Source organism: Carassius auratus, unplaced genomic scaffold (genome assembly GCF_003368295.1).
Source record: "Carassius auratus strain Wakin unplaced genomic scaffold, ASM336829v1 scaf_tig00216514, whole genome shotgun sequence".
NCBI classification, from domain to species: Eukaryota; Metazoa; Chordata; class Actinopteri; order Cypriniformes; family Cyprinidae; genus Carassius; species Carassius auratus.
Genome location: NW_020528609.1, coordinates 200,172 through 215,216, shown reverse-complemented (window position 1 = coordinate 215,216; position 15,045 = coordinate 200,172). Strand labels below are relative to the sequence as shown.

Genomic DNA, 15,045 nt, shown 5'->3' with positions numbered 1-15,045 from the left:
CGACCCTCAAAAGACAGAAGCACTTAAGACCTGGCCAAGACCTCAGACTTTAAAAGACCTTAGGTCCTTTCTTGGGTTCTCCGGGTACTATAGAAGGTTCGTGGAGGGGTATTCTAAATTAGTGAAGCCCTTAACCAACCTCACAGTTGGCTACCCTCCCGTGCGTAAAGGCGCCAAGATAACCAACGTTGCCACCAAGTACCATAATCCCAAAGAACCTTTTGGAGAAAGGTGGACCCAATCTTGCCAAGATGCTTTTGATCAGATCATTGAAAAGTTAACATCCGCGCCTGTCTTGGGTTATGCAAATCCGAGATTACCTTATGTTGTTCATACTGACGCGAGCACAACAGGTCTGGGCGCAGCATTATATCAAGAACAGGATGGCCAGACCCGCGTCATTGCGTATGCGAGTCGGGGTCTCTCGCAGTGTGAAGCCCGCTATCCAGCCCACAAGCTGGAATTTTTAGCTTTAAAGTGGGCCATTACCGAAAAATTCCATGACTATTTATATGGCAACGTGTTCACAGTCATTACTGATAACAACCCTTTGCAGTATGTTCTAACTAAAGCCAAACTAGATGCTACTAGTTATCGATGGTTAGCAGCCTTGTCTACGTTTACTTTTGACATCAAATATCGCGCCGGCAAGCAAAATCAAGACGCCGATGGCCTGTCAAGGAGGCCACATGGTGAACTAATCAGTGACAGTGCATCTCAAGAAGAGAGTCAAAGAATACATGACTTTACCTCATACCATCTTGCACCTGTGAACGTTGTCCAAGCCACATGTCAACTCCACACAATTTTTCAAAATGATCCTGAACTGTCTCCATGTTACATTGAGTCACTTGCCGTGCATCCAGATGCTATTCCCTCAGCATTTTCTGATGATGAAAATCTTAGTGGTCTTTCAACCATCCCTAAGTACAATGAGGCTGAGATAGCTGAGTTGCAACGAGCTGATCCGGTAATCAGTGTAATCATAAAGTCATGTGAGTCAGCAGAACCTGTCCCTGATGGTAATAACTGTCCTGAACTCCAGCTCATGCTCAAAGAAATGAGTCGATTTGAAATAAGAGACAGTCTGTTGTATCGGAAGAGACAGTGTGACAACAAAACCATCTACCAGCTTGTTTTACCCAAAACATTGAGAACCCCCGTGCTCTACAGCTTACATGATGAAATGGGCCATTTAGGAGCCGAAAGAACTCTTGAGCTAACTAGATCTCGGTTTTATTGGCCAAAAATGTCTTTCGATGTTGAATCTAAGATTAAAAGCTGTCCAAGGTGCGTTAAAAGGAAGAGCCAACCCGACAAAGCCGCACCTTTAGTCAATATACAGGCAAGTCGGCCGATGGAACTGGTCTGTATGGACTTTTTGTCCATTGAACCTGACAGTCATAATTACAAGGACATTCTGGTCATAACTGACCACTATACAAAATATGCAACTGCTATCCCAACTCGAGACCAAAAAGCCCTAACGGTAGCCAAATGCCTTTGGGAACAGTTCTTTGTCCATTACGGGTTCCCTGAACGTCTTCACAGCGACCAAGGCCGCGATTTCGAATCACAGGTCGTCAAAGAGTTGTGTGTTTTGGTTGGTACTAAGAAAGTGAGAACGAGCCCCTACCATCCTCGGGGAAACCCCGTCGAGCGGTATAACCGCACGTTGCTCAGCATGTTGGGTACGCTCAAGGACAAAGAGAAAACTAGGTGGCGCGAGTACGTCCGACCCCTTACTCATGCATACAATTGCACAAGGAGTGACGTCACCGGGTTTTCACCCTATGAATTAATGTTCGGGCGCCAACCTAGACTGCCCATAGACATTGCGTTCGGGTTACCAGTTAAGAACAATCCGGGCATGTCTCACTCACAGTATGTGAAAAACCTTAAAACATACTTGAAAGAAAGTTATCAGTTAGCATCCGCTAATGCAAAGAAAATTGCTGACAAAAACAAACGCAGATTTGACATGCGAGTAAGGGAGTCAACACTTGACACAGGTGATAGAGTTCTAGTGCGAAATCTCCGTTTTCGTGGTAAACATAAACTCGCCGATCGGTGGGAGTCCACTATTTATGTTGTACAAAAGAAAGCTGGAGATATACCTGTGTATGTAGTCTGTCCTGAGGGTCAGGAGGGACCCTTGCGCACACTCCACCGCGATTTACTGCTCCCTTGCGGATTTCTATCTGAAGAGGATGAGAAAATGGCAAAGCCAAAGCAAGCCTCAAAACCCAAAACAAGACAAATTCCCGTCTCTCCAGAGGAAGATACCCTTGATTTTGACAGTGATGATGACTACATTCAGAGCTATTACCCCACAACAATCAGGACAACCACAAGGGTTATTCAACCAAACAATGTGAACTCTAACATGCATGATACCCAGGAGAATCTCTCCAATGTTGAGGAATCTGAAAACTTACCTATGGACTTACCTTCCGAAATCCTGGATCAACCTGTGGAAAAACCATGGACAAACCAAAATGGAAACTTAGTGGAAGTGACACAAAATGAACTGAAACCTGGAGATGAACAAGAAAGTGGACTTACCGAAATGGAACATGACCTACTGGACAATTACTCTCATACCGAAACTCCTGAGAAAGTCGAACAGTCCAAAGATATTGAACAGAGACAATCTCCTGAAATGGACAATGCAGAACAAGATGTCAGTTCTTTTGAGCTAGCAGACTCAGATGCTCCAAACAACCAGACTGCTGACCAAATACGCAGATCTGAACGGTTGAGAAAGCCAACTGTTAAGTTTACTTATCCACAGCTTGGTAAACCTTTGATTTCATTCGCACAAACTATATTAGATGGGTTTAACAAAGTTTTGGTCGAAACATTTGAAGGTGCTCCTGTCCTTGCAATAACATGAAGGGACTCATGTTAATTAAGAGGGGGAGGGTGTAACCCACCTAAAAAACGGGTTAACCAGTTAATTGTATTTAATTATTATTATTATTTACTCATACTTTATGTTATGAGTAATGGGGCTTTTATTTTGAAAATACTTTTTACTTTGTGGGAACCCGGAAGTAGCGAACTAAAATAGTTCCGTTCGCATAACACCGCCAAAATCAGATGGAGCTCTGATATGGTTTCTTCCACGAGTTAAGAAAAAGTGAAGAAAAGAAGTTCGAGAGCCATCCAGAAATCGTTTTTATCTGTCCTGGCTTCTATTGGAAATCCTCTCTTGGTAAGCTAAAGTGTTCAATGATTGTGTGAGTGGAAAAAAACCACGAGGTGGTCATGCTAGCTCCAATTAGTGATTATTCAATATTTTCTGTTGTTTTGAAGGAATGTAACATGATAAAAGACATTTATTTCATGGTTTAAGGAGAGATGTAAACTAAATTGGCATGTATTACGAAAATATGCTTTTGTAATATTTTTACATTGTGGTATATATGTGACAAAAGGTTAAAGTTGCATACAGGATAATGTAAAATATCATTTTAAGTTATTCAAAGTGGTTAAATCAGCAAATGCTGCAATTCATATAAATGTTTTTGAATTTAAAACTGTAATTCATTTATTTTGATCCAACATCTAAAAAATTCTATGTGAAAAGGGATTAAAAGCAGAGAGAAAAAGTTCATTAGTGCAATGTATTCCTATAATTACATTTCATTGTAATGACATAAGGTTAAAATGGTATATTCTGACTTTGATAGTTAAAATAGCTACTGTTTCTTCATGTGAACTATGCTATGATATTTTCTGAACAGTGATATAATGTTGTACAACACTTCAAGAACCAGTTGATATCATTGATTTTGGACTGAACCTGTTCTATATACAGGTCAGGTTTTTTTTTATGAGGGGAGCAGAAGATCCAGAAGCTCCAGTCCTTGAATCACATCAAGTGAACCATTGATCCATAGATGGCGAGCCTTCCCAATGAGCCGTGAACTTGTACCACAGGATTCCGGAAGCTGTGGTAGGATTGTGTCAGTTCACCGAACCGGCATCAACAAGGTTTTCCTTTTTTTGAAGTATTTACCCTAGACTTTGACTATTCTTTTTTTTTTACTGACTTGAACTCTGGAATTCCTAAGGACGACTTCCAAGGAACATTTTCAAGAAGGACATTTTATTTTATTCAAAATTTATTTTGGGCCCATAGGTGTTGTGTACACAATTGTTGTGAAGTGTTTGCTATATTTGTTAAACTAAAGTGTTACACATATCAAAACGTTAAACTGGTGTTGCTTGGTTATTACTGTACTTCTCAGCTCCTACGAACCTAGGGTGTACATCCTCAGAAGTGGGTTACATGAAATATTTAACGCATTAACAAAAAATAACGCAATTAACGCGGTTGCAGTTTTTTTTCTATTTCCGGTTGTGGCCTATGTGTGTTCAACGTGCAAAGAAATATGGATAAGACCAAGGAAGGACTTTTAGACGGAAAGTTTCAGAATAAAACTCTGCCGGATTACTCTTCAGTCTGCCACAAGAAACATTACTCTTCATTTAGTCAGCCACAAGAAACAGCAACATTAAAATCATGAACTCAAATGTCATTGTTTAAAAAAAAAATAAAAAAAACAATGACTGTTGTAACAGTGCGTAAATCAGACCTTTCTGTAAAGCTAACGTTAATGAGCTTAAACGAAAATAACGAAATAATTGTGTAGCGGAGTATTTTTGTACACAGTGCCGCGAACTGTCAATCACTCCTGTACGCGTGCATCACTCTCCTCCTCGCAGCTGCAGCAACTTGCGCTCTCTTCATCAAGCTTTAAAACAAAAAAGGGGACAAAAAGATCATATTGTCTTTGTGCATAGGCTATAGATTAATTAGATAAATGAATATCTAAATTTGTGTCTTGCCATCTACGGTATTTTTTTAGAACTTAGAAAAAAGATGCTGCAGCCAATGAGCAGCCAGCGGGGGCTGCAAGACGACTCAACCTCCGCAGACAGTTTTTAGTTTTTAATGTTTATCAGACAATAAATACTCAAGATTTTGCTTTAGTATAATTTTCGGGACAATTAGGGCCAGATTCGGGAGTCGGGACAACAGTTTAGATTTCGGGACTGTCCCGAATTTTTCGGGATGTCTGGTCACCCTTCCTGAAAGAGCTGCATTACTTCATTAGCTTGAGTCTGACCTGCAGTGATAGGATTCAAATTTGGTGAGGTGTCAGTCAGCGAATCATCTGATTCTGGTCTTGTTCTTGCAGTATTCAGAGTCTGAAGCCAAGAGAACATATTAAGTGTTGTTGTTAACTGTATTTGATTTTTAACCGAACCGAGTGTGGTGTACACTCACAACGAGTTTCACACACCTTCTCCGGCCACGTTGAGTTGTTGACACTTAACAGTGGGAAAAGCGACACATGCGCTATTCACTTGTATAACTTAAGGGTGAATGGGTAATGTAGTTTCTGCTCTGGGTGGGATGAATTAGGAAGCTTGCATTGTGAAGGGCGCTCTGAAAATCGGCAGTGCAGGTAAAAGATTAAAACCTCTAATTAAAACAGATGTCCAAATGAGCGTACCGGTACACTACAAGCACGTTCTGGGCGCACGGAGAGGTGGCGGTACGCTCAAGAGCTATATTTGGAAGTGGCGGTACTGAGTACCAGTGCGTACTGACCCACTTAAAGCACTGGCAATGACTATACTTTGGAATTTTTTTGCAGTCCACTTAGAATTCAACATGGAAATCATTTTTGTTTTTTATTGGCATTGATTGTTTTGAAATTCTAATGGCACTTACATGCCTGTGTTTTTATTTCTGTAATAAATATGGCTTTCAAGCCAACAGTTCATTTGGAGGATATTGATGGTTTATTGCAGGTAAGTTGTTTACATGAGAAAATCTGTGTTACAAGTTAAACAAAAATTCCAATAAACAATCATATTTTGAATTTAAATAGTTTCTTTGTCTTGAGTTTACATTAATTATTTACATTTTACATTTACATATCCAAAACGTTTCAGTCTTTTAATTGCGATTAATCGCGATTAATTTTAAAAAATTGTGTGATTAATTCGTTAATATTTTTAATCGATTGACAGCACTATCTGTAATATATTGCCTGTTTTGATAGTACTTTGCAAATATACTAACAAAAAATGTAAAAATCTTTAAATATATAAAAAGTATATTAGCATCATGCTTTTGCCTATTTTCATAATACAACTTTTAACACACTTTAAAATAATTGTAATTTAGTATATTTTCTACAAATATATTTTACAAAAATATGCTTGAATTGAAAGTTTTTATAAGTATATTTATTTGCACTTTACTTAAATATATTTTATGAATATTGTTTAACTGTGTGCTCAAAATGATCATTGTAACAATGGATTCAAAGAACATTATTAAATAACCTAAAGTTGTATTATAGTTTAAGTCACATTTTTGAGTAATTTTTAAAGGTCCCATGATGTGGATTATTTTCTTTTTTTTAAAATGCTTTTTAATGTTTCCTGAGGTGTACTTATATTGTTAGTATGATTTTTACATTTAAATTTAGAAATAAAAGGCATTTTTATATCCTGATTTAAGTCTTCTGGCTTGATTGCTCTGTTTGAAGGGGCGTGTCTGGGAGACTCAGAGTAAACGACTGCTGTTGTGATTGGCTGACATCTTTTCATTCGAAATGCGTATTACATGGGGAACCCCTCTCAAATAATTTTGCTACGTTTTTTTTTTTTACTATTACAGCTGTCAAGATTAACAAATCATGGAAGTGCTGATTATAGCATTATTTTTTAGATCTTTTCCCATCACATGAATCACTGCAGTGAAGAGCAGGCATTAATGAACACTGTTACTCACTGTTTGTGGTGGTGCTGTCGAATCCCTATTGTAAAAGTCTATTTGTAATGCCTGTGCTGACGTTGCAACTGAATTAAAAGTAAAATCTAAATTGAATACATTTTCTAGTAATGTTCGTCTCGTGAACGAATCGGTTGAACCAGTTTACCAAATCAAACTGAATCGTTCACGTCTCTAATAAGCATTAATCCACAAATGACTTAAGCAGTTAACTTTTTTAATGTGGCTGACACCCCAGCTAGAATTTTTTTTTTTTCTAAAAATTTTCTAAGAACATTACCATGCATTGTTCTAACAATGTTTTTAGCGAGTGTTTTTATCTAAAAACATTCTAAAAATGTTTATTATTAACATTATCACTAACATTCTAATTAAGATTTAAGCAGAGGATTAGATGTTGATTTTGATGTCTGTTTAAAAGTAATAGTTTGGTTTGATGTCACCATAATGGTGGTAAGTGTTGGCTTTAGTTGTGCAATTTGACACTTGATTTGTCAGTGTTGTTCTTTAACTGATGTGATGTTTATTATGTCAAAAATAGCAAGAGAACTTGTGGTTAGATGACGCTGGTTGCTTGTAGATGATTAGGACATCACAACATGTGTGGTCTGGTTACCTGGTTTCACCCAATCTAATGTATGGTGTTAGTTGCATTATATTTATTAAAGTGACTCAATGGGTCAACAGCCTCAGACCCAGCTGAATTTAAAGCAGATAATTTCAAGGATCTGAAAAGATTACTTTTCTTTGTCTCACAAACATCAAGATTCAGTGTATGTTTAGACACACAGAGACCTCAAGAATTAGTGTATGAATCTCTACAATGGTGACATGCTTCATGCCGCAATGCATTCTGGGTGCCATAGATGAGTTTTGTATGATGTACCCAGAATACATTGCAGCATGAAGCATGTCACCATTGTTGAGATTCATACACTAATTATTGAGGTGTCTGTGTGTCTAAGCACTCAATGGTTCATGAACAATGTAACTTAAAAAGAACAGACAAAAATACATATGATATAAGTTTGCAGGATCTTATGCGATGCAACACATTTGCTGTAGCCACTACCCAGATAGCATACATATCCGGGCCTCATCTGGGCCAACTATGGCACATCTGGCTCAGTTCTGGTAGCGGCAGAGGTTATATGGGCCATCTCTGGCCCACACACATCAAGCCGGTTTTAGTTTGAGTTGTGGCATTCTATTTATGGGCCAGATCTGGTCCGTGTGCAACAAACCGGCTTTAATTTGAGTCGTGACTTGCTGTGTGTAGGCCAGATCTGGCCCGTGTGCGACAAACCGGCTTTAGTTTGAGTCGTGGCTTGCTGTGTGTGGGCCAGACCTGGGCCAGGTTGAGTTCTGGCTTGTTGTATGTGGGCAAGATATGGCCTATACCAGGTGACCAGATGTGCCATTTTCTGAAGACACGTCCTGGCAGATCACCTTACTTTACCAGTCAGTAGTTCTAAAACTATTTTGAGTACTGGACGCCCATAATATTTCAGGACACTTAATATAAATACATACACACATTTATTTGACCTACACGGACCTGTTATGAAGCTGCAATGTTATTCGATTTTTTTACATTTTTGTACCATGTCCTCTGGTGTGACACCATGTCCTTTGAACTTTTTCGGAACCACTACAAATTTTTTATGCTTTGTTGTGCATTAATATGACACCCCTAAATTATATATATATTTTTTATTAAAAAGTGCATGTTAAGCTACATAATCCTAGAATATTTTGCAAATGTGTCTTGCTTGCCACTAATGACAGGTTAGCTTGGATTAGCAAGGTCATTAATTGACAGAAAAGGCTGAAACGTCCTTTGGTGTGATAAAAAAAAAAAAAGTCCTCCATTGTGACACCATTACTGTCACACCACAGGACAAAGTTTCTTTAAAAATAATTTAAAATAATTAAATAATATTTGTTTAACTCCTTTTTTATACTTTTAAATGCAATAATTACATTCATTAAATTAAGCTTTAATCATAAAACAAAAAAATTATGAATCTTTAGAATATATGACAATTTCACTTTTTTAATAAATAAAGTTACAAAAAATGAACTTTTTTCATGATATTCACATTTCTTCAAGATGCACCTTATACACACACACATACACACACACACACACACACACACACACACATATATATATATATATATATATATATATATATATATATATATACACGCATACATACATATATGAGTGTTCGTAAAAGCAACAATACAAAATCTTAAACTATAAAAGTGCCACTTTGTCCCACTATTATGTGCAGGCCTGGCATTTTGCACTGGACTATAGAACTACAAAATGAATTTTAAATTACCAATATCACGATTGAATGACATTTTGAATTATGTAGTGATCTAATTCTATCCACCAAGAAATTGTATGTGAATGTGTGAGACTTATGGTCATGGTTATAGGGAAATAACAAGAAGAACAAAGTGCAGTAAACTGTAAAACTGTTTGCACTACAAACCAGTACGTTCATAATTAAGACAATACATTAAAAATAACATGGTAAGATACAGCAGTTTGCAACAGTAAACAGCAAAACAAGCAAAACAATCAAATTTATTTTGATTTATGTAACGTAAGCGTGTGACTTTTAATTCGTGACGTGCTTTCATGGGCGTGCGCGCGGACGGGATGGAGTTGCCAATGGGGGGCCAAGATGGCGTCGTGGAGGATAGACGTGTGAATTTCTGTTCTGGCGGTGGTGGTAGCAATGTGATTAATCAGTTGACTTTAAATCTTTATACTTGTTTTGCTGTCTTCAAAGGAAAGTTTCCGCATTGTGTTGCATTGTTTTTTTTTCTCTAATGGGAAGAAAGAGACGCGGTTTATCTAAAGTTATGGATGTCGATGTCGACACCGAAGTTGAACTAGTTTCTGAAGTTGGCCTGAGCAATAGGTTTGATGTGCTAGCTGACCCTCCTCCATCGTCTGATGCGATTCGTGATATGAAACATTGTTTGGCAACACCCTTTCCAGCATCTCCTGCAAAAAGTCCTCCTTCTAAAAAAACTAAAAAGAAGAACGAAAGCGGTGATTTTGCTGACATTTTGAATGCTATTCAAGAGTTGTCCTCTAAACAAGATGCTACTTTCCAGAAACTCCTCTCCATCGAGAACTCGACCGATGCTACTACGAAAGCCGTTGACAACCTGTCTTTGGTGGTGCAGAAGCTTGTTTCTGATGTTAATGAGCACTCTGAAAAGATGTGCAGAATTGCTAGAGACATTACAGAGCTCCGATCTTCAGACAAGGACGTGCGATCACGGATTGAGCAGCTTGAGCGGTACAGTCGTCGTTGGTGCTTAAAGGTGCACGGGGTTCCTGAAACCAAGAATGAGAATCTGCAATCGATTGTTTTGAATATTCTTGACCATGTGGCTCCTGACATCTGTGGCAAGCTCAGTGACGCACTTGACGTGATGCACCGTGTCGGGAAACGGAACCAGGATGGTGGTCATCGAAGCATAATCATAAGATTCTCAACGCGATCAGTCCAAGACATAATTTGGAAGGCTGCGAAGGACAACGCATACTTGAAAGAATCTCGCCTGCGTACTTCAGAGGCATTGATCCCTGCAGATGCTGCTGCGCGTGCAAAGTTATGGCCTGCTGTGAAAAAGACAAGAGAGGAGGGTAAGAAGGCATCTTTCTCGGGGCCTTTTGCGTTCATCGACGGTCAGAAAATTGAGGCCTTATAAACTTCAGACTGAACGTTTAGTGATGATATCTGTGTTCGCGAGGATTTAAGGAACTGCTAAACACCCTCAAGTTCTTTAATGCACTTTAATGTTGCTTTGCTGTTATGTGGAAGACACTACTGATTGATCACCTTCTACCCTGTTTAAGGAAGTTCAAGTCAACTTAGCCAAAGGACTGTTGAGTTTTCCAGCCGTTTAGCTGTGAATTGTTGCACTGCATTTTGCTTCTTTTGTTCGCTATGCATTCTTTTGAGTTTTCTTCTTTTAGCTTAGCCTCTCTCAATGTTCGAGGTTTAAGAGATCACACAAAAAGGAAAGCCTTATTTTTGTATTGTAAGCGTAGTAACGCAGATTTTGTTTTTGTTCAAGAAAGTCATTCGTGTGAATCAGACTCCAATTTTTGGAGATCACAATGGGGTAATTCAATCTTTATGAGTCATGGATCTAACCGTTCTGCTGGTACACTAATTTTGACGCACAAATTTAGAGGTGACATTTTAGAATGTTATTTATCTGATGAGGGTAGATGGATCATTTTAGTATGTAAAACTGAAAATGTGGTATTCATTTTATGTAATGTTTATGGGTACAACTCACGGAATTCCAATGTATTTATGTTCAAAGATTTGGGAGTAAAACTCATTAGTATACAAAGTCGTTTAATTAATGCTTATTTGATAATAGCTGGAGATTTTAATGAAACTCCTGATGATGTACTAGATAGATTTCCTTGAAGAACCACCTCTAATGTACACAATAATCTTATTTTATGGTTATGTGAAAATCTTTCTGTTGTAGATGCCTGGCGTTTCTTTAACAGTGGTTGTAGTGGTTTTACCTGGTCCAACAAATCTGGATCCTTTAAGGCTAGAATCGATCTTTTTCTTATTTCTCATTCTATTTTGAAAGATGTTATCTCTGTTAATCATCAGTTTGCCCCATTTACTGATCATATGTTAATTCATTTGGACCTTAAGCAATATAGGAAACCAAGTAGCACAAGAGGTTACTGGAAATTTAATAATTGTCTATTGGAAGATGCTCCTTTTAATGATTATGTTACTCATCTAGCTAAAACTATGTTTACTAAAATTGAAGGTGACCCTTGCTTTAGTTGGGAGTTCTTCAAATTTAAAGTTAGGGACTTTGCTGTTAATAGGAGTAAACAAATTAAAAGAGATAAAAATAATAAAGAATTTGAGCTTATTCACAGGTTAGGTGTATTAAAGCAGAAGAATAATCCCAGTAAAGAAGATGAGGTAGAATATAATGTCTGTCAAATGAAACTTGAAAATATGTACACAGAGATTGTTAAAGGGGCCTTCATTTGTTCCCGTGCAAAATGGATCGAGAAGGGTGAGAGAAACTATTTTTTCGCTCTTGAGAAAAGAAATCATAAAAAAACCTCCTTCTCTGCCCTAAATATTAATGGTGATTTATGTACAGATCCAGGAATGATCTCAACTTTTGTATACAACTTTTATGAAGAATTGTATACTTCTCAGTTTTCTCAAGATAAATGTGATTCTTTTCTTTTGAATATTTGTGATAAAGTTTCAGGTATTAATGAGGATTTTAAATTATTATGCGATTCTGATGTATCTATTACTGAAATAGAAGAGGCACTTAAATCTATGAAAAAGGGAAAATCTCCAGGTACTGACGGTCTGTCTGTTGAATTTTATTTACATTTTTGGGATCTATTAAAGCAGCCTTTATATTGTTTGTTTAAAGAATGTATTCGCAAAGGTGAGATGATGCCCACAATGAAGCAGGGACTAATTTCTTTGATTCCCAAATCAGATAAAGACCCACTTTTAATTGAAAACTGGAGACCAATATCATTGTTAAATGTTGATTATAAATTACTTGCTTTGATATTTGCTACTCGTTTAAAATCTGGTCTTAATAGTATAATTGGTGAAACACAAAACGGGTTTATGAAAAATAGACACATTAGTTCCAATATAAGACTTGTACTTGATCTCATTGATTATTCAGAGAATATTGATTCAGATTCTATTATAATGTTTTTGGATTTTTATAAAGCATTTGATTCATTAGAGCACCAATTTTTGTTTAAATCTCTTAGTGTTTTTGGCTTTGGAAATAAATTTATTAAGATGGTGAGAATGCTTTATAATGATATTAACTCTTCAGTTTTGGTTAATTTGCATACCACTAAACGTTTTAAGTGTGATAGAGGAGTGCGTCAAGGCTGCCCCATTTCCCCATTTCTTTTTCTTTTGGCTGTTTAATTGCTATCACTTAATATTTTACAAAATCCCACTTTGAAAGGTATCTCTGTATTTGGTAAAGAATTTAAAATATCTCAACTTGCGGACAATACTACCTTATTCCTTAAAGATCAGAATCAAATTCTTCTAAGTATTCAAATTATTCAGTCCTTTTCTGAAGCCTCAGGCTTGTATTTAAATTTATCAAAGTGTGAACTATTTTGTCTCTATGATACCCAACAAACGTCAATTCATAATTTTCCAGTTAAAGACTGTATCAAGTACCTGGGGATTTCTATTACTAAAGATGGATCAATTCGTCAACATCTAAATTTTTCTCCTAAAATAAAGAAAACAAGAATAATCTTTAATTCTTAGCTTCAACGAGATCCATCCATTTATGGCAGAGTTTTAATATCTAAAGCAGAGGGTTTGTCCCGTTGTGTTTACCCTGCTTTATCTTTATTTGTAAGTGACAAAATTGTTGTTGATATAAATAAAATGTTGCTGAATTTTATTTGGAAGAATAAATCCCATAAAATTAGGAAATCTGTCTTGTCTAACAGACGTTCTGAAGGTGGATTAGAAGTCTTAGATTTCAAAGAATTAGTTAGTTCATTTAGAATTAGTTGGTTAAAAAAATGTCTCCGTAGTAATGATTCAATTTGGTACTACATCCCCAATACTATATTTCGTATATTAGGTGGTCTAGATTTTCTTTTAAAATGTAATTTTACTCCATCTAAATTGCCGATTTCTCTCTCAAACTTTCACCAACAAGCTTTACTTGCTTGGAAATTGTGTTATGTACGCAACTTTTTCCCCCACAAAGAAATTCTTTGGAATAATTCATGTATTTTAATTCGTGGAAAGTCTCTTTTTATTGAAAAGTGGTATGACAGAGGTATTGTCTTTGTTTTGGATTTATTTAAAGATGATGGTACTATACTGGATTATAAAGAATTTATGATTTTGTATAATCTTCCCCTGCCAGCTAGATCCTTCAATTCTGTTATCAAAAGTTTGTCTCCAAGTTATGTACATTTATTTAAGACATACCTGAGTTATAATGAGAGGAAAACAATTATGCCCAAACTTTTACTGGATGGAGTTTGTTTTCTTGATAAAAAATGTAACAGTAGATATATAAAGCGAATATTACATTATTCAGTATATACATCCCCTAGATGTAAATTTTTCTGGACCAATTTTTTTGATAATATTCACTGGAAGAGAGCATGGTTACTCCCTGAAAAATTTTGCATTTCTAATAAAATTAAAGAGGTACATTTTAAAATTTTGCATAATGTTTATCCAACGAACTCTCAAATTGCTCTTTTTTTGGATCTTCCTAACTTATGTGTGTTCTGCAGAGTTGAAGAAGAAACTTTACTACATTTATTTTATTATTGCAATCAGGTGAAGTCTCTTTGGGAGAACTTAAGTTGTTATTTATCTTCTTTTATAAAAGGTGATTTAAAATTCTCTTTGAAAGATATTTTTTTCTATTTTTCTGTTAGTAACCATGTTGTCGATCTTGTTGTCAATTTTTTTTTTTTTTGCATTGTACATTTTTTATTCATAAATCAAAATTTCTCAATACGTTACCTAGATTTGATGTCTTTCTTGCAGAGATTTTACTCATTGTTAAATCTCTTAAACACATTGATAATAATAAGAATAACAAGTTTATTAAGGCTTATGATGCTATTATACTGAAAGAATGATTTTCCGGTTTCTTGGTTTTTGTTTTTGTTTTGTTTTTTGTGTCATTGTATGACAATGCAGTGCTATTTTGTATTTGTATTTCTTTTGTCTTGCAATAAAAAAAAATAAAAAAAATAAAAAAAGGATGGAGTTGCCATGGAAATGGAGCGCAACACTGCAAATGTCACGAGGAAACACCCTGTTTCTCGCTGATTTCACTGTTTTCAGGTGAGTTAAGTCCATAAAATCACACAAATACTACTTATAACTGATTTTGACACTTCTCTTACTTGTATTTGACTCACTTCTGTTGTTTATTTACTTTATAGTAATGGTTTAATGTCTTCGGAAAAGTCCGTTAGCGTTTCTACCATTTTCAGACGACGTATCGTCAGGTATGATAACTCTATTGTGCTCTTATTTATTAAAGTTTGGGCTTTTAATCAAATCTTCATCTGTAGATGATAGCTTTTGACTGTTTTGTTGATAATCTTTCAATGGATGATTGGAAATTGCTTAATTTATTTAACCTTAACA

The 15,045-nt window shown here is 36.3% G+C and overlaps 2 protein-coding genes across 2 annotated transcripts in view; both read left to right on the top strand.

Annotated features, from left to right (window-relative positions):
* Positions 1-15,045, top strand: part of LOC113098318 (uncharacterized) — a 55,812-nt gene that overhangs the window by 6,698 nt on the left and 34,069 nt on the right. The window contains exons 4-5 of the mRNA XM_026263347.1: positions 573-590; positions 12,725-12,751. Of these exons, the coding sequence (XP_026119132.1) occupies positions 573-590; positions 12,725-12,751 (45 nt within the window). The remainder of the gene's footprint in view (positions 1-572; positions 591-12,724; positions 12,752-15,045) is intronic.
* Positions 260-4,294, top strand: LOC113098317 (uncharacterized protein K02A2.6-like). Its single transcript, XM_026263346.1, has 2 exons — positions 260-3,217; positions 3,824-4,294. Exon 1 carries the CDS (start codon positions 1,049-1,051, stop codon positions 2,894-2,896), a length of 1,848 nt encoding a protein of 615 aa, XP_026119131.1. The 5' UTR covers positions 260-1,048; the 3' UTR covers positions 2,897-3,217; positions 3,824-4,294.

Coding starts and splice junctions, on each gene's coding strand:
- LOC113098317 (XM_026263346.1), top strand. CDS start 1,049: ATGCTCAAAGAAATGAGTCGATTTGAAATAAGAGACAGTCTGTTGTAT.